This window comes from Macrobrachium nipponense, chromosome 40, assembly GCF_015104395.2.
Source record: "Macrobrachium nipponense isolate FS-2020 chromosome 40, ASM1510439v2, whole genome shotgun sequence".
Taxonomy (NCBI): Eukaryota; Metazoa; Arthropoda; class Malacostraca; order Decapoda; family Palaemonidae; genus Macrobrachium; species Macrobrachium nipponense.
In genome coordinates, this window is record NC_061101.1 from 56,034,463 (window position 1) to 56,054,836 (window position 20,374).

At 39.6% G+C, this 20,374-nt stretch overlaps 1 protein-coding gene and 1 pseudogene across 2 annotated transcripts in view; one reads left to right on the top strand and one right to left on the bottom strand.

Moving 5' to 3' along the window:
• LOC135212170 (dnaJ homolog subfamily C member 8-like) overlaps positions 1 to 1,759 on the top strand; it is a 117,804-nt gene extending 116,045 nt beyond the window's left edge. For both annotated transcript variants that reach the window (XM_064245600.1, XM_064245601.1), the window contains exon 6: positions 1,510 to 1,759. In XM_064245600.1, coding sequence (XP_064101670.1) covers positions 1,510 to 1,620 — 111 coding nt within the window. In that variant the 3' untranslated portion in view covers positions 1,621 to 1,759. The remainder of the gene's footprint in view (positions 1 to 1,509) is intronic.
• An 11,072-nt stretch (positions 1,760 to 12,831) lies between these two features.
• Positions 12,832 to 12,949, bottom strand: LOC135212365 (5S ribosomal RNA; annotated as a pseudogene).
• Positions 12,950 to 20,374: the final 7,425 nt, after the last annotated feature.

Genomic DNA, 20,374 nt, shown 5'->3' on the forward strand with positions numbered 1-20,374 from the left:
ATGCCCAACAAACTTGGAAAAATTTGAGTCAAAGATATGCTGGGTTATTCCTACAAAAACGTGTTCTGGTGGTGGTTTCTGCAACTCCAGATCTTGCAAAAAACCCCAACAAAGGCACTAACAATATTTCAAAGACTTGATACAGAATCAAATAAGATAACTTACAAGAAGTATAAAGCTCAGTTTTGCTGGGAAATTGAAGAAGCTTAATATAAGTTATGGCTATAGTTTGCTTCCTCCATAAACTGTAGAACTACCATCTGCAGTGTGGAAGACACTTAAGGAAAATTTACACCAAGCCTTCCAGTTTTAAGGGTCAACAAGCAGCTTGGCACCAATGCTGCATAGGTTAAGTAATGACATAAGTGATCTTTCTGCATTTGTCTTTCAAAGTCAGATTCTGTTTCAGAGTATCAGTAGAATAGAATAAAAGCCTCAGGATCATTCAACAATAAGCCTGAATCCTACAACTTCCCCTTTATGGAAAATTCAACACAGTTATGACAGTCCCTATTTCTGACATCTCATATGCAGTGATAAGCATTCTCCCAAAATAGCCAAGACACAGTGAGTATCATTATTCAGATTTCCATGGCCACATTTACCCAAGAGTATGGGGGCTAGCCATTATTTTGAGCCAAGTAAAGTTAGCTCCTAGCTGCCAGTTCTTATCCTATACAACTAACATCTTGCCTGTGAAGTATAAAGGATGTGGTGGTCAGTACAAGACTTGCTTGATTCCTAGAGAAAAAAATACCTTTTGTGACCTCTGTGGTTTTTCAAATTCTTTTAACTGCCAGTGTTATAACTTGTCATGAATCATCCATATGTAAGCCTTCATATCCACGTAGCGTAATGTGACTTTTTCAGCCTGCGAAGGCATATAACACCTCTTATTAAAATACAGTAAGAAATTCCCCCATGGTAGTTCAGAACATTCTGTGGCAAAGGAAGAGGAGACCTAATGAACTGGATGAAAGTACAAGGCAGAAAGAAATGTAACTGAAGTGACATTGCAAAGAACCCAGGAAGTCCTCTGTTGGTCATGCAAGGCACACCATAACTATTACTCCCTACAAAGCTTCCTGTGCACATTGATTGGAAGGGTATTTATAAAATTTAGTGACTGGTCTACTAAAGATATTCGTTTTATATTGATTTGCATTTATGAAACAAAAATTTGGTCCACTAAAGATATTCGTTTTATATTGATTTGCATATATGAAACAAAAATTTATCTGAACGTTTAGTAATTAGGCAGTTTCTCTCTTCTTTTTTTATCATGTTCTCAGATGTCTTACCTGCATAAAAAGATATCCTTATTAAGGTACTGTTTCTCCTAGTGTTTTTTTTTATATACATTCTGTGCACCTTAGAAATTATACTAGAAATGATCTTGTGTAGTGGTCCTCTTTATCACAATGTCTAAGCTTTGGTCATAAGTGGTACACACACTTGTCATGGAATTTGTTAGTATTCAAGCCGCCATCCCTTTTTCCTTTTTTTCAGGAGTCTCGTGTGGATCGTGTTAATAGCTGGAAAGACTTTCAGAAAGGGAAATCAGCTAAGAAATTTAAAGGATTTAAACCCCCTAAGCATAAGGCTGAAGCTAGAGATTAAGTGAAAAAGTATTTGCATATTAGACTTCAAGACTCATGTTTAACAAGTCTCTAAATTGATAATAAACGAGAACCCCCTGAAGGCCATCTATTATTTCTTTATCTCTGTTGGCTAATACTATTACAAATGTTGATGTCAGTATTCATGTTTTATTCTTTTTTCCTATTTACCCTGTAGGCTGTCACAACCATCTAGAATATTTCATTTATTATTGGCAGTATTCTGTGGGTGTATTTAACTCCTTACTTTCAAAACAATGTAGATCTTTTACTTTAAGCAGTAAACTTAGATTAAGAGTACTTATCTCTGTACATTGAAAAGAAATGTTAGTACTGTAGGTATTTTTGAGAAATATTTGTACATTGAAGAACATTACCTCTTTCATATTCGTTGAAATGATGCTGGCAGTGTTAAAAATACATTTTGTACAAATGGAAATTTTATTTGCAAAAAAAAAAAAAACATTAAGAAAAACTTTTATGAGTGTAAAATACATTTGAAACTTGCATATCATAGAATCATGAGTCATTATGATGGCCATATGATCTGTTTCTATTGTAATACTAACCTCAGTTTCTTTGTAGAATTATAGGAATACAGTAAATTATTTTTGTAAGGATAATTTTTTCAGTCAGGTTAAAATATATGGTACTGTGCATTTGATTATTTTGAAGATATTTCATCTTTGTTTAAAGCAAGAGCAACAGATTGCAAACATATTTTAATGTGTCTGCTTTTGGGTTTACGTAATTAGAGTGCTACAGAATATGTCCTGTCATTACAGTGATTCCTATAGATGCTTTGCTAGAATTTATGAAAAAATTATTGTAATAATTCAAAGCATTAATCATTGTTAGTTCTTTTTAATATTTTAGCTTGGCTCTTGTGTCCTTGTCGTGGCCTGAATACTTCATAGCGCATCGAATTCATAGATGGTAGGAATTTAATAGTGTACTATTGCATTCATAGATGGGAGGACTGTTTGGTAGATTTATTCCTGCGCTGTATGGTCTTGGTTACTTTGGCCAGCAAAAACAATTGTGCAGTACCATATTATTTTCTACTTTCATTTATAGGGAGGTGCTAGATTTTTTGTTCTTGTTACAAAATCTATTCTATTATTTTTGGGCTAAATATTTTTAATATGGTTGTATGACTGCCATACATGAAGCTGTATTTTCCAGTACCAAGTTAAAAGATTTTTCCACAGAAAGGTTTGAATTTCAGTAACGAAAGAGCAAACCTCAGGTTCTGAACAGTTGTAATAACCATTGTATTGTTAAAATTTGAATAGTCTTAATAATTATTGTTAAACCACAGTACTGTTGTTTTTGCTGAAAAGGATATGAATCAGATGTACATAGAAATGATATTATGAATGCTCTGGCTCTTTTTAGATGTGTCCATTTTTACACTTCTTTAGTATTGTTTCTCTCCTACCTATTTATGACAAACTATCTTTAGTATTGTTTCTATCCTAGCTATTTTCTGACAAACAATCAGTTCATTGATGATTTTATACTATTTGTAGTAATGAATCTATTAAAGGTAGCACTCCTTTTAATTGGTAATCAGCGAAAACAGTTTGTTTGTATAGAAGTTTTCACTTTAAACTCATGTTCAGGTGCTTTTTTTGTGTTTTGTTGACTACGTACATTTTCCTTGTTTTGAAACGGAGCATTAAATAAAGATCTTTATCAGCGTACTTCTCCATACTTGTGCATTTAGCACTGAATTTCAAATGTAGGTCAATAACTATATGAGATTCTTTGGATTTTAAATGTAGGTCCAGAAGTATATGAAAGATTGTTTTGAGACAGTGTTGTTGTTAACTTATGAAGCAACCCTGATATATTACAAAGTAATGAATTCCAAATAGATTTATAGCTGGTACTATCTTAAAAAGTCAAGTAAGAAGTCTTGGTAAATAGTTCTAACTAAGTGTTCAAAATTTATTGCTCAAATTTTATTTTAGTAATATCAGGGCATCCGGTGAAATAATGGCAGCAGTTTTCCCTCAGTCAAATGTGCTAGAAACTGATTAGGGTACTTACATCCTCATTATTATTTCTATTGCAAGGACTTTTTCATTCCAGCCCTTTTGTGAAATAGGAATTTTTAATAACAATCTTTATGTCATCAGTAAACTTGTTACTACCCAGCAATGTCACTATATCTCGGGATGCCCCACATAGCTATCAATGTGACCAGGTGTGCTTTTGGCCCTAATATGCATACATACATACATTATATATATATATATATATATTATATATTCTATATATATATATCTATATATATAATATTATATATATAATATATATATATATATGTATATGATATATATATATATGTACAATAATTTTTGACCCATTTTTTCCATGGCTCATGAGTCGTCTGCAATTTTTTTTTAATAGCACAGTTATACTGCAATGTAACTTCTTGCTACTTCATGCATTAGTTATCCTATCTGTTTACCTAGCAGTACAATTTCTCAAACTTTTTGTATGCACTCATCAAATATATACAGATCCAACTAGAGTACTAAAATGCTACTTCTAGTCAAACTGTTTGGAATTAAATTGTCTTCAATTTTTTTATTGGTTGGGAAATTATATTTACTTCTGGTGTATTTGTGCCATATGTTTGTCATTTCCTCTGAAACGGGTTTCTGTAGTTGTTACATAGATTGCTTCTCCGCTGTGTTTGGATTCTGTAAATATTTAAAATTTAAGTTGATGCAGTATTCTCTTAAGGACTATAATTATTCAATAAGTGTGAGAAGAGACAGTCAGTTTAGAATTTTTGTTGTTGATTAGATGACATTTCTCAGATAGCTTTAATAACATCTAGAGCAATGGCTAATGCTTGAACTAAATTTTCACCCCAGCTTTTGATATCACCAATAATGCAGAGTTTGATTGAATTTATAGTACAGATGTGACAGAATAAACTATTTGTATGATTTATAATTAGCTAGTTAGAAGTCAGTTAAAAGCGAGGAATGTAGTATATGTGAATTTTTGGTTTATACTGTGAACCTCTGTGGAGAAGGTATCATCATTTAAGAATTAAGCTTTCACTTACCCTGATAATTTTAGGTCCCAACATTCTGCCTGTTTGTGCTTTGAATTTCTTCTAATACCCTGCGTTCTTTATACTGAAGCAGCCTGCTTCTGAAGAGCAGCAAATTTTATTTATTTATGTAATTTTGTTTTTTATTTTGTGGCTTTCATACACTTGAGATATTGCTCACTTGAAGTATTCTTTGTGCCATCCGAGAATTTAATGTTACCGAATGATATGAAATACACTTGGAAGGTACAGGCTTTTCCTTCTGATTGCTGGAAATGGTTTCCTGGAAAGTCATTAAATTTGGGTAAGGACTTTTAGGAACATATAACTAGTAGACTTTGACTCTGAATATAAACAAGGACTGTTTCATCACAACCATGTCGCTTCTTTATGCTTGTCCCCAAACATTGCAATCAGACTAGGTCAGAAGGAAGTTCAGTTCTTGTACCTCCAGGCATCTCGGTTAGTACTTGTAAATGGTTTCAGCACAAACCTATTAGTCATATTGAGTCCTTAGTTTTAATCCAATACTCAGATATGCATATTCTAATGTCTTGAAGACATACATAGATCACTGACATGTAATAGTTTTCCTTGTGGTTTCAAGAGTGTATGTGGTCTGTTACTGCTACAAACTTTGCTTTGAAAGTTTGTAAAAGCCTACTTTGTTTTCACTTTCACGTTATCATGATATAATTCACTTGAGGTGTGATAGTTCAACAGTGACTCTTGTTTAGTGACTGCTGCACCTGATGTTTTAACTTTTCTTGCTTTCCTTGCACAGGTAGACTGTTGCTAACATGCCCACCTGTAATCGTTCTTTTGCTAATTTGCACCAATTTCAAATTACATGGGTCACTGCACATTGTTTTGGTTGCAATAGATCTGCTCACCTGTGGAAACACTGCCATGTTCACTCTTGTAAACATATGAAAAAATAAATGCTAGTTTTTTTAGCATTTATGTATAAATTACTTATATTTAACCCCAGTTATGAAGGAAGCACACCCCAAAATGCAAAATGTTTAGGCTTATTTGGGGTTTATGCATTTGAAAAGGAAAAGCACACATTGCAAGTGGAAAAGCCAAAAGCATAATGGATTAAACATATAAGATTTTTTTTTTTTCACATTAAACTTTGGGAGCTGACTTTTCAACTATGTTAGTAAGCAAAGCAACTTTCCTGTCTGTTTTAGACAATGGAAGCAAATAGTTAGCTTAGTATAAAAGTCAACATTAAAAAACCTTAGGCCCAGTCTACAATGAAGGACCCAGAACCTGCACTGTAGAGTTCAAGTTCTCCCCATAAATAAATCTGTACAATGTTAAAGTGGCAAAGTTCCTGTCTTCACCAGGACTTAGTAACTATAAGAAAAGCAATAAAGATTCAGGCAAGTGACTCACTGACCAGAGATTTTTATTCAAAAGACAATTTTTATAAATAATCATCTATCACCATTTCCAACAAGTTAACAGAATATTTGAACCAAACATGTAAGCATGATACTCTTAGCATCTGAATCCCCCACCCCCCGCCTCTGGATTGTGTATATTTACACACTGGTGCTATCAAAAAACAGCATTTACCCATGATCATCATCATTTATTATTACTTATTAGTTTAACCAGACCACAGCTAATTTAGTTAGCTTTTGCAGTATGGGTCCAAGGAATTGTTTTTAATAATTAAAAGGGTTAGATTTTATCTATTAAATTACAGTATTTGAAAAATTTATTAATTGGGTTATTTGAAAATGAGATTCTGAGAAACTTTTCTGAATTATACTTTTGGGCATTCACACAAAAGGTGTAATAGTTAATGTTACTCTATAGTTTGTAAATTTAGGGACTGGATCTTGTGGGCTATTTATAAAATATCTATGGTTTAAGCAAATGTGACCAGTTCTGTGACTTGTCTGAATTGCTTGTCTGTCCTTTTTATATGATAAATTCCGTATGCTAGGAGTGTGGTGTATTTTTTTTGTTACTATCATGTTCACAGTTCTATATATTCTGCCAGTTACTGATTATAATAAGTTTAAGATTATACATAATCACTGTGTGATCTTGTCATAGTACTAGTTACATATTTGACTGCATTATTGACTTCATTTCCTTTAATGCCTATGTGGGCAGGAGTCCAACTTACTTCTAATTTGTGAAGTGAAAATTTATAGGTTGTTCAAAGGTATTTTTTGTATTATTAATTCTGAAGGGTTTCCATAGCACTTCTAGAGGTGCACTTACTGTACGTCATATATGGGTCTGTGATAACAGCAGATAAAACCTTGAGTACGGAAATCCCCGAATGCCTGTGCACATGCATTGATGAAGCCATGGAGACTCGTTAGAATCCATAATGCAGAAACAAACACACTGAAACAAAAGATGCACGGGCACAAACCAACCGGCTACGAAGGAGAGCAAAGTGATAGCATCTTACTCTCCAAGGCGGTTAAGGAAAGACTGAATATGTCACGAGGCGGTGTGTGGTCTCTGACCAGCTATCACCTCATATGCGCAGGCGTTGCCAGATCTCACCGATTCCTTGCTTACAATCTTTGGTTGTTTTTAACTGGTTACCAGCTAGCGCTTGGAAAATATCCTATTGTTAAGACCTCAGGTTTGTTAACTATGAAAAATACAATTTGCTTAAAAACATTTTTGTCATATTTCTGTGATGATATATCTTCAACCAATTTCATGGCTGATCTTATTGCACACAATTCTTTTGAGGAAACAGAAGCATTGTTGGGCAAGGAAAACTGCCATGTTTTGTTTGGTGATACAGCTACAAATCATATGTCTGACTAAGATTTGCAGCCATCAGTGTATATTGTGTAGTATGGACCTATGTCCTGTATGTTCTGCTGCATGCTGTTTATGGTGTTCTAAGGTATATGTGAAGTTTTTAGATAGTTATTTCAAGTGTTTACAAGTTCATATCTCAAGCAATGTCCAGAGGAGTTAGTTCTTGTACTGGAGAAAATTTGTTATAGGTAGGTGTTGATTTAAACTGTCTGTTTGGAAAGTTGACGAGTTATTTTGTATATCTGATTTAAAAAAAAAAAAAAAAAGATTTTCATTGGTAGGTCCTGTTCTTGTAATTTTGCATTACTATTAGGTCACAGTGAAGAGGTATAGATATGATTCAGTGCTTTCAGCTTTGAGAGAAGTTTGGGGAATGAACTAAAAGCTCCAGTGCATATTCTGAGTCCATCATTATGAAGTGGATTTAAATGTTCTAAAGGGTTGTTGAACTGCATATCTGATACCCATGGTCTAGATACAGGAGATAGTTGCTTTGTACAACCATGTCGGGTTAGGTTTGCTAGCTTCCAAGTTTGTGCGAAATAATTTCTTTACCAGATTTAATATATTCTTGCAAGAAACATACAATAGAACATATAAGACATACATATAGATTTATATTATGCAGTCTATATGGATGGATCCAAATCTTTCCCTAGTGTAGGACTTGGTGCAATAAAGTATACAGAGATGAGATAAGCCAGTTTTCTTAATCCGATAATGCATCTATTATCACAGCAGAATTGTCTTTTTTAAAAAATATTTCAACAGTAGAATTTGTAAATTTAAGAAACTAGAAATACTTTATTAGCTCTTAAAATTTTTTTCATAAATTCCCATTTATCAACAAATTAAGTTTTCATCCTGTTAATTATGAACTTCAATATAAATGTTAAGATTTGTTGGGTCACTGCTCATGTAGGCACTCGAGGAAATGAAGGTGCAGTCAATGTGGATTTATATAAATGTCCCTGTCAATGATATGTTACTATCTCAAAACTAAGCGCCTCAGTGGCGTGGTTGGTATGGTCTTTGCCTGCCACTTCGGTGGCCGCGAGTTCAATTTTCAGGCATTCCACTGAGGGGTCAGAGATGTGTATTTCTGGTGATAGAAGTTCACTCTCGACGTGGTTTGGAATTCACGTAAAGCCTTTGGTCCCGTTGCTGAATAACCACTGGTTCCATGCAACGTAAAAACACCATACAAACAAACAAACTATCTCAAAAAACCAACAATTTAAAGTATCAATGGCAGTCATTGTTGAATAATTAATCTTAAAATAACATATTAAAACAGAATTAACCAAACAGAATGAGACATTGAAGTAAAATTATCCCATCTTCCAGTTGGTCATACTTGTCTGACCATTAGTTATTTACTGAATTACCCAACAGATATACGTGTCCCTAAATCCAGAGAATGTATAATAATACAGTCAAACATATCTTTTAAGTATTGTTCAGGTTTCAGCTACAACATATATCCAAAAACTTTTAAAAGTAATTTTGTCAACATATTTCATATTTTCAGTTTATGCAATCAACTTTTTAAGGAGTTACAATAGTACACAGTATATAAGTGAAATCTAATTTAGAAAAAACACTGGGTCAGCCTTATGAAATTTGAGTTGATAACTGATTGGTATGGTTCAAGGTTTTGTTAATTCAAATGACCCGTGACAATGCGAAGGCCACAGACCTCTCGCCCTTGGTTCTGCCATGAAGTTAACTCTCTTTTGAGGAAGTCATTGCAAACAGGAAGAACTGTCTCAGGGTCAGATCTCCTATTAACTATTGACATAGTGGTTACATGAGACTACTCAAGACCAGAGTAAGATTGCATATAGCATTTTTGAGCTCCTTTGTTTAACAGGAGTGTGCAACACTCCAAAAACAACATTGTTAATTCCCAGGATAAAGAAGTGTCTGAGCCTTTAACGAGTAGGATCAAGCCGAAGTTGGCCCCGCAGTTCCTGAAAGCTGAGACGGAAAGACTAAAGAATAGGAAATCCCTTAAAAGCTCACTGACATGGCCCACATGTCCCAGTAAACTGCTAATGATCTCCTGAGATAGCTAGGTATCTGGCCTGCTGCTTTGCAAGAAAACCTTGCTTTCAGGAGATACTCGACAGTCTCCAGCCATGAAGCGAGAGATTTATAGCCTGGTGGAACCTTTCCATATGAGGCTGGCAAGGAAGGGCCCATGAAGGATTTCTCTCAGAAATGCTGACAGAAGGTAGATTACCTCTGGGAACCACTCCACCTGTGTACACCGGGGAATCACCAAAGACACCCTGAAATTTCTGGGGCTCAGTTTCTCCCAAGCCCTGATGGATCCAGCAGATTACTCTGTTCAGTACCTAACAGATCTGCAGATTTCTCTGCCCAGGACCTGACGTATCTGGCAGAACTGAGGGAATGCCTACTCTGGAGATTGTGCCAAAGATACTAAAGAGCATCTTGTCTGAGGAAGAGGATCCTTGACTCCCAGTTTCTTGTTGCAGTGAGAAGAGGAGGTCTACCTTGATCTTCCCTAAGGAAAAAAAAAAAACTGTAAACCACTACTTCCTGCTTCAAAGACTACTCTACACAGGTCTTTACTCCACTGTCTGGAATATCGGTCAATGCAATCCTCCTGCTTGGAAGTAGCTCATTAGGAGCTCCACAATGGTGTCGACTGCACACTGGTGCATCTCGACTCAAAAGAAAGGAACTGGCGGCAGAATGGATTTTTCATCCAATGAACAATTCTGGGACAGTGAATAGAAGACCCAGAATCCACAACCGAGGCGAGGTTTAACAAAGTCTTCAAAAGTACGAAAAGATAATAGGGCAGTCTATGGGGATGTCCTTAAACAAAAAACTCAGCACAGATATTCTCCAAATCTCCTACTGTAAACTTTCGCATGACAAAGTAACTGCATTGTAGAACTGGGAGAAGTCCTTGAGCTGCCCAGGAGACATGCATCTTCTACAGTAGAGATTTCTTATAAGGTTATACCTTATGATGACCTACAGTCAGTATGCTACTCATCAGAGGAGTCAAAGTTTCTCGTTGGACGAGTGGATTTCGTGCTCGGCTACCAATCTGGTGGTCTGAGGAATGTATTTCTGGTAATAGAAATAAATTTTTCGATATAATGTGGTTTGGATCCCACAATAAGCTGTAGGTCCCATTGCTAGGTAACTAATTGGTTTCTAGCCACGTAAAAATATCTAATCCTTCAGGCCAGCTCTAGGAGAGTTGTTAATCAACTCGGTGGTCTGGTAAAACTAAGATATACTTAACATATCAGAGGAGTCAACCTATAGCGACAGGTCCCGGGGACCCCTTCTAGGCTAAGGAACCATCATGGCAGTGTTCCAGAGCAACATAGATGGAGCTAGGATGGGTCCTACATAATTCGAAGGGTAAGGCCACCAGACTATGAATTACATTAATGATCTGGTCATTCATATGGAGAAGGTTAAGCTATGAATCGAACCTAACCTAACCTAACCCAAAGCTAACTTCTTAAAGCATGGGAAATCTTGCGTAATCAAGAAGTAGGCTAGGCTGAGAACTCCAACACTTAGGCTAGCAGAAATATGGAGATACTATATATATTTCCTCAGTCTAGGCTAGCACTAGGACCTAATATATGGGCTAGTATAAATAGACCAGGGAAGGTCTAACTAGCGTACCCATTAATTGTTATTCTAGGTTAGCTTAAGAACTTATCCCCGTAGGCCTGCTACGCTAAGATAGAAAGGAAGGTACTAGCCACACTAGTTCATGAATTGACCACTTGCAAGGTTACGAACTGGAGTATTTAGCTTAGCGAAGAACAACCAATTATGCTAAGTTAAGGTAGCTTTGACTAGTTAAGTTCTGCTAAGAACAACCACTTGAACTATGTCAAGGTAGCTTTAGACTAGTAAGACTAGGCTAAGAACTCAATCACTTAGACTAGGATAAGGTATCCTTGAACTAGTTAAGCTAGGCTAAAGACTCATCAGTTAGGTTAGATTAAGGTAGTGTTGAACTAGTTAAGCTGGGCTAGGCTAAGAACTCAAATGTTTGGACCAGGTTAAAGTAGCTTAGAACTAGGCAGGGTAGGCTAAGAACTTAACCACTTAGCCTAGATTAAAGCAGCTTTAAACTAGTTAGGCTGAGGATATTGTAGCCCTGAACTGGTTAGGTTAGCTAAGAACTCTGCACTTGCTAGGCTAAGAAGTCAACTACTTAGACTAGGTTAAGAAGACTTCTGAATTATATAGGCTAGACAAAGACCTTCCCCACTTAGGCTAGGTCATGTTAGCTACTTGCCAGGTAAGAATGCAATTACTTAGGCTAGCCTAAAATAGAAAGGTTACCATTTCCTTACCTTCCTTCTCCTCGAAGTTTCTTGGCCTAGACCCAAGTATCTAACCATAAAGTAGGCCTGACTCCCAAAGAAGGCCGAATGGCTTGATTGAATTAATCCATCGACTGGCATTTGCACAGATGTTGTGAATGACCTTTTGGTAGGTCGTCATCGTGTCAAAATAATTATGCTTCCGAACTAAGGTGATCAGATTTCTGAGACAAAATCTGGGGATATTTTCGGTTCAGAGGCATAAAAATATAACGTGTTTTTGTCACTGAAAAACTAATACAGGAACACTGCAGCCCTTACCATTCATAAAGCAGCATTCAAAAGTTTCACCCTATTTATCCAAAACTGCAAAGGAATTGAATAAAAATCCAATTGATTAAATCAAGGTAGGCTATAATTTAATGACTACTTACCAGTGCTTGATCAGTTTTAAAATTATATCTATGGGCAAACCACCGCTGGATGGTAGCAGAGAGCGGTGCTGGCTGGCTGCTGATGGGAATTAAGGCAAGAGGCGAGGGAGTCAGGGACGTGCATGACGATGGCGGGAAATTTGGTTTTATGTTCTCGGAAGGTCATCTCGCAAATTAGTAGTAGTATGGTGTGCAGCTATGTATATTATGGTTGACATTATCATTTTTATTAATCCCCTATATTCCAATTTCAGACCTTCCAGTCACAGTGAAAACCAGGGACATTTCCAGGGACAGGTCACTGAAAACAGTTTCCGGGGACGTCTGGTCACCCTATTCCAAACACAATGTAACTTGAAGAGAAGGGATGTGGCCGTTTGATGAACCTTGTACGTGAAATTGGTAGTATATGTACAGACATGGGCGGGCAATGGTACACATACTTTGCCACTTACACATACATGTAAGTTGGTATACATGGATGGAAGTTGGTGTACAGATGTGGTCATGGCGCTACACGTCCATGGACATTGGTATACAGACGTGGGTTCAGATGCCAACAGCATCTAGTGTTCCCAGGCAGTCACCATCCAAGTACTGACCAGACCCAACGTTGCTTAACTTTGCTGATTGGACAAGAAGCGGTGCTTTCAATGTGGTATGGCAGTTGGCTTGAAAATACATATCAAGCAGCTGGATATGTGCTGAATCATGTAGTACATGGACAAAGCGATGGTCAAGTACGTGGATGAGCGATGTATCATGTACCCGGACCAGTGACATCACTTTACATAGGGGATTTACTTCCAGCACAAGCTGGAGGCAGCCACTTAATTAAAAATAAGGTGGATATTGGTAGTTGGCTACTGGTGGTAGGGGGAGGAATCCCCAGCCATCCAGTTGGTATGCATTCACTTTACCTTTTGGCCACGTCTGAGAAGGACGTGTCTTTTGCTGTTCAACATATTTCCTAATTATTCTTTTCAGTTTTTAATATAATTGTTGCTTTGAGATATTTTGCCTATTTTGAAATAATGCAACAAGTTATATTGTTACATTTTGTAATTTTTGATATTTCTTGCTACGTAGTTATCAACTCATTTTAGCCTATGAGCCTTTCTCTTTAACTCCCTCTCTTCACTTGGTTTTACCTTGTGGTATAATACAAACCCAGCTTGGTATTAGCCTTGGTGTTTGTTCTGTTATTCTTCTTTTTTTTATCATGCAACCATTCTATTTTTAGATGTCTGCTCAACTTTGTTGTATTGAACATCCATATTCTACATCTTTTTTTCTTTTTGTTCAGAAGTGTTTTCTCTCTGAACAAGTCGAGTTTTTCTTTCAACTACACAATTATTTGGAATGTTTTAGCCTTTCAGATGATGTAAAACTTGAGAAGCATTGAGACGTAGGAGGATTCTCTTGCTACAGTGTGGTGGTTTCGTAACCTGCTGTACGAGACCTCTGCTTGCCCTCTAGCATGGATTCCTCCCCCCCCCCCCCCCCCCCAGACACTATAGGAAGAAGCAGAGATTGATGTTGCAGGGCCTTTAAGACAGAGTTTCCGATTTTGGCAAGTCATCTTTTAAGACCAGTAGCTGTTCTGTCACCGGTTCCTGCTCTAGCAGGAGGCACTGCTTCGATGATTATTAATGGCAACAGAAAAACAAGTGACTGGTACTCTTAACATAGCATACTCCTTTTTTAAATAGACAAGATACTTTACTATTTCCAAATAATTCACAGTAGTATCTTTTTAACAGAAAAAATTTAATCAACTTTAGAATGATACTTTTGATACCAACTTATGATACTGTTGTATGTCATGTAGTGACATAGGCCTAGGCCTCCTCCATATGGTTTGCTTTTTCTCTAAAACCTTACTGTATTGTAAGGACGACATTCAGGCCAATGTTTGCCCTTCAATTGTAAAAATCTTTATATCCATATGTTCTATCTTTTCCCCAAGGAACTAAAATGTAGAGCATTTTATGCCCCTTCTTTTGATGTATATATATCAGGAATCTGTTCCCTTCATGTAATATTATTCATGTACTTTCGTCTGTGAAGAAACACATTCACAGCAGGGGCCCTGTCCCTTTTTGTTTATGTTTGTTCATGAGTGCATGACAGACACTACGCTTCCGTCTGCACACGCCTTATGTACAGCCTCATTTGCCAAATAAAATTAGTTCGCTTGCTCTCCAAGCACGGTCTCTTCCACCATAATGAGACCTCATCACCACGCTTGACAGCTACCCCTTGCCAGACATGCAGGACCTCACCGGGCCCCTCCATGGCGCCAAGGTTTTCTCCAAGGTCGACTTATTAAAGTTGTATTTTCAAGTCCCCATCCATTCCGATGATATTCTGAAGATGGCGATCATCACACCCTTCGGATCCTTCATGTTCGCCTTCTCCACCTTCGGCCTGCAGACGCCTCGTGGACAGCATCCTCGGTGACTTACCCTTCTGCATCTGCTACATGGATGATATTCTTATCTTTTCCAGATTGCCGGAGAAGCACCTGAACCACGTCCGGGCTGTCCTCAAGCGCCTACAGGAGAACGGACTTATTCGTCAGTTTTGACAAATCCACCTTTGGCGCCGAGAAGGTAGATTTCCTCGGCCACGCAATTACAGCAGCAGGAGTTCGTCCTATGGCATCAAAGGTAGCTTCAGTGGAGAAGTACCCAACACCGACGACCGTCAAGGCCCACCAAGAATTCATCGGGATGGTAAATTATTACCGAAGGTCCGTCCCGGACATCGCCTGCACCATGTGCCCCTTGACCAAAATCCTGGAGGGCAAACCTAAGAAGCTGACATGGGGAGAACACCATTAGCTCGCCTTCGCCCGAACAACCCTGGCTCACCAGGAACCCGACATGCCCCTGATACTCAACACTGATGCCAGCAACATCGTGTGAGGCGCCGTCCTGGAACAGCTGGTCAATGCAGTCCCCACACCGCTAGCCTTTTTTAGCAAGAAGCTCAAACCCGCCAAGACTCACTACAGCACATTTGACTGCAAGCTCCTTGCTGTTTACCAGGCTATGCGCCACTTCAAATATCTTTTGGAGGGCATCCCCTTCACCATAAAGACGGACCACCAGCCGCTGGTCCATTCCTTCGTCAAGGCATTGACTACAAAGACCTAGCGCATGAACAAGCCTCCGACCCCGAAGTACCAGCCTACCGGACCGCCATCATCACCTTCACTGGTAGGACATCCTCTTTGGCCCCTCCAGGTCAACGCTCCTCTGCAATAACAGCACAGGACGCCCTTGTCCCCTGATACCCGCCTCCCGCAGGAAACAGGTGTTCGACATCATTCACGGCCTCTCGCACCTGTCACCCTGCACGACAACCAGGCTCCTGACAGAGCAGTTCGTGTGGCACAGCATCAGGAAGGACGCTCGGGAGTGGACCAGAAACTGCATCACGTGCCAGAGTAGCAAGACTGGAAGGCACACCTAATCAGAGATAGGCTCTTTTCCCCAGCCCAGAGGAAGATTCAGACACATCCACATTGACATCGTCGGGCCTCTTCCTCCATCCGACGGTGCCAGATACCGCCTGACAGTGATCGACTGGTCTACCAGGTGGCCCAAGGCCACCCTGATGTCAAAAGCCACCGCAGATGCCTGTGCCGAAGCCCTCCCGACCAGCTGGATCAGCCGCTCCGGAGTGCCCGATGACATCATGACGGACTGAGGACCCGCCTTCATGTCAGAGCTCAGGTCTTCCCTGGCATGCCTGATGGGGACCAAGCACCACATCACGACATCCTACAATCCCGCAGCCAACAGCATGGTGGAAAGGGTCCACCGCTCCCTCAAGGCTTCCCTAATGGCACGCTGTCAGGGCCCCGATTGGAAGGCACAGGTTCCTTGAGTCCTCCTCGGTCTCCGCACCGCCCCAAGAGCCAACAACAACCCTTCCCCAGCAGAGAAGATGTACAGGGGGGACCCTGACAGTGCCAGGGTGAATTCTTCCCCGCCGACAGCGACGATCCTGATATTCCCGACTAGGTTGCATGCAGCTGCCCAGAAGTTCGTTCCCTGCCGAGAGACGTACATCAATAGGATGAAGCAGTTCCACCTGCGAGCCCTGGACTCCTGCAGGTTCGTCTTCATGAGGAACGCCGCTGCCCTCCCGCCCTTGACGAGGCCCTGGCGGGGCCCGCGCCGAGTTGTCCGTCAGGAGAAGGCATTCCTCATGTCATTCAGCAGCCGCAAGGACTGGGTCTCGATAGATTGCCTCAAGCCTGCCATCATCCCCGACAAAGACGACCTCGCTGAAGGCCCTCGCAAAACCCCAACGCCACTGGTTCTTGACAGTGCACCTAAACGTTGTCAAGGCTGCCCAAGGAAAGCAATCGAAACCCCCAGCCCCACTACCAGGGGCGGCATCTTGCTTTCCAGCCCTCAAGACGACGAGGACACGCAAGATGCCTCTCAACCCGAGGGAATCCCGAACCCGAGGACTCCTTTAGCTCCCCACAAGATTCCATTAGTCATCCAACGATTCTACGATTCATTGTCTTGGGGGGGAGTATATTTGTAAGGACGACATTCGGGCAAATGTTCGCCCTTCCATTGTAAAAATCTGTATATCCACATGTCCTCTCTTTTCTCCCAGGAACTGGAATGTAGAGCATTTTACACCCTTCCTTTTGATATACATATGTCGGGAATCCGTTACCTCTGTAATATTATTCATGTATTTTCGTCTGTGAAGAAACACATTCACAGCGGGGACCCTGTCCTCTTTTGTTTATGTTTGTTCGTTCGTGCATGCGTGATGGACACTACGCTTCCGTCCGCACGCTGCCTTATGTACAGACTCATTTGCTGAATAAAATTAGTTCAATCGCTCTCCTCGTCTTACTCAGTCCTCACAGTGTCATTTGGAGAGATGGACAAAAGGATCTTAATTGCTTCTTTTCTCCCCAAAGCTAACATGATTTGGAGATATATTTTTTTCCAGAAACCATATCAAATAATAGAGCACTGGGAAAACTCTAGTTTCCTAGAATGTTCTCCAAACTTATTAGCAACATCATCTGAGTCTGTTTTCAAGGAAAGTAGAAGTGAGGAACATGTTTACCACTCAGTTTCCTGTATTTCCTTGTCATGATTAAAATCACCATCATCATCATCCAGGTGCCATATCCCCAAGGACGTCGGCAATCATGGCTCGCCATTTCTCTCTATTTCCGGCTCTCTGCAGCAACTGAGCTGCAGACCTTCTTCCTCTGGTCATTCTTACCAATCCATCCATATATTTTTGTCTGAGTCTTCCTCTCGGTCTCCTTCCATTGATTTTACCAGTGAGAGAGAGATGCTCTAGTTCTTGTCTTCTCACTGTGACCCACAAACTGCATTTGTCTACCTCTCACTGAGGCCAAAAGCTCTCTTTCAATGCCTTCTCTCTCTAATACTTCCTCATTAATTTCCCTCTCTGTCCATGATAATTTTAACATCCTTCTCCAAAACCACATTTCTGCAGCCTGTAACCTCTCCTTGTCTGCCTTCCTCAAGGTCCAAGTTTCACAGCCATACAACAATACAGACCTTTATATAGTGCATCTAGAATCTTTCTTGGCATTTGTATAGTAGTGACACTGCTTTGCTCAGGCTTCCTTATAATTAATTTTGCATGTTAGAGTGCCACTAAAGTACTAATATCTTCTGTAGAGGTTCCTGGATGATATCAAAGCCCTACATTCCTTGTCCCAACAAGGAATTACTGGTTTCCTCCCCTGTTTACCTGTTTGTAAATGAATTTACCAGTGGTCACTATCATGTTGATGGTTATTAACTGATCATACATGATCAGGGACAATAACAGGAGAGGAAATACCCTGACGGATACAAATGATGTATTATCTGCAGCATTATAGTAGGTCTGGGAACCATCATTCATCAAGTAGACATGCTTTGAGTTAACGAGGTTTTATTTTTACCCCTACATCTTTAATCTGTAAGTTTTGCCTCATACTGTGTTATGGACACCGATGTCTCCTAACAAAAGAAAAGGTGGTGGGAGTTGATCAACTAAGTTTTGTAACTCTGATAAGGAGAAATCATCTTATGGAGCCGATACAGTGAACAGACCTGAAACTTTTTAGAAATTACCTTAATAACTGTGGCCTGTAATTCAGTATCAAGTATGACTGGAATGTGCTACAAAGATTTTTTATTTGTAATTATACTATCTCCACCTTAACTTCTTTCATTGATGGGTGGTACAGAGTGAAATTTAGCCCTAGATTACAGAATGGGTTTCCTAATTTTGTTTCTTGCAGGCATATAATACTAGGATTGCACCCATGTAACAGTAACTTGAGTTGCTCAGATCAAATTCTGAGATGTCTGCAGTTGCGGCACAAAACGGCTACCATTACGTATTGGTGGTGAGAATTTGGGTGCCAGTCTTACCGTTGACTGGAAGTCATGTTTATTTTTCCTCTAAGTTGAGAGACAGGATTCCTCTGGAGGTAATGAAGCACTAATTTATTTATAGCCATGTGTCTGACTGGAAAAGATGAATTATTATGGCTTGGATTATTTAGATTTTTGGTGCACTTAATTGGAAGATTAACTCATTCAAGACTTACTTTCTTCTGGAAGGAATCATCATTCAGGTTATCATAAGCTTTTTCATTACTAAACTATTACTATTGTCTTTGGGAGAGATACTGGGCATCTGTTTTGTTCCCCACCAGTAAGCAAAAGCATTCTTTGTCAACTGATGAATTTTGATGTGATTTCCGAGATGGTTTTGATTTTGGGATTTATGAAGAATCTTGAGATGACTAATGGACTAGAAACAAGAGTCCTTTGCATAAAAGATTCCACCTGTATGAATAGTAGAAGGTACTTTTAAAAAATAACATACGGAAAACTTTAAAATAAAGCTTCTGCATAAAAGATTCCAACTACATATGTAAATGATAAAAAATGACAAATTTTTAAAATAATTGTATTTTTCCTAACTATACAAACCTGATGTCCTTCATTTTAGGAATTACATTCAATTTAGCTGGAATGGCCGTTTAACTTTTGAACAAGGCAGTTAGGCAGTTGACTACCATCCAGTTGGCAGGAGTCCTGTTCGCCCGGATGTAAACATTCCAATTTGCCTTTCAGCCCAGGCATCAGATCTCTGCAAAGGCCCACTGTATTTCGGGTGTCAAAGTCCTGGGGAAGAGGACCCTTGAGTATTTCCAGGGTGCAGTCCTGGTCCTCCCAGAGAGTAAGTCTTCGTGGTAGGACTTCATTGGGAAGGCTGAGGAGGGGGACCTCCTTGTTGCATCTCTGGGTGCTCAGACCCTCAAGTCTGAAGCACTAGGTTAGGAACCTGGCCAATTACTCTATGCAGTACTGGCAGGAGGTGAGGTAGCACCTGCATAGTTCGACACCTTTTCTCGTCCTGTGCCTAAACCAGGCCGGGGAGCAGACTCTCTGTTATGTACTGATTTGGGGGTACTTGAGGTTTAAGCTAAAGGCAAGTACTCGGAGTGACTCAATCTTGTTGAGCATCCTTAGCTCCTGTATCATCCAGGACGATCAACGGAAGCCCCTCCTACTCAAATGATTGAAGACACTTGGGAGGAGGCAGGCACAGAACCGGTTATGGAAGTGGACTTCCCAGAACTGGTTTCAAGCGCATGGGCCTTGGAGGCTTGCGCACTCAAGGTTCCCATTTTATGAGACCTTGGCGAGGTATGCGAAACCACCTCCCAAGTCCATAGACTGGGGCGAACCAATGAGAGATCCCACTGCCACCTCTGTACTGCCTCCTGCCAGTAAATTTCACGAACTGCCTTGGGGATGAGAAACAACTCCCTACATGTTGAGTTAGGGTTGCAGTCATGCCCCCTGCAACTGATGCAGAGCACGAGGGTTGACATTGATTGGAGAGAAGTGCATTCACGGTTTACCATGCACACCAGGGCATACACTTAAGAAACTGCCCTTCTGCCTGGGCTTTGATGGTTCATGGGTTTCAAGTGAGAAATCACACAAGAAAAACAGAAAGATCCTACTGGGAAAACAGTGAAACAGCAAGCTGGACAGAGAGAGGATA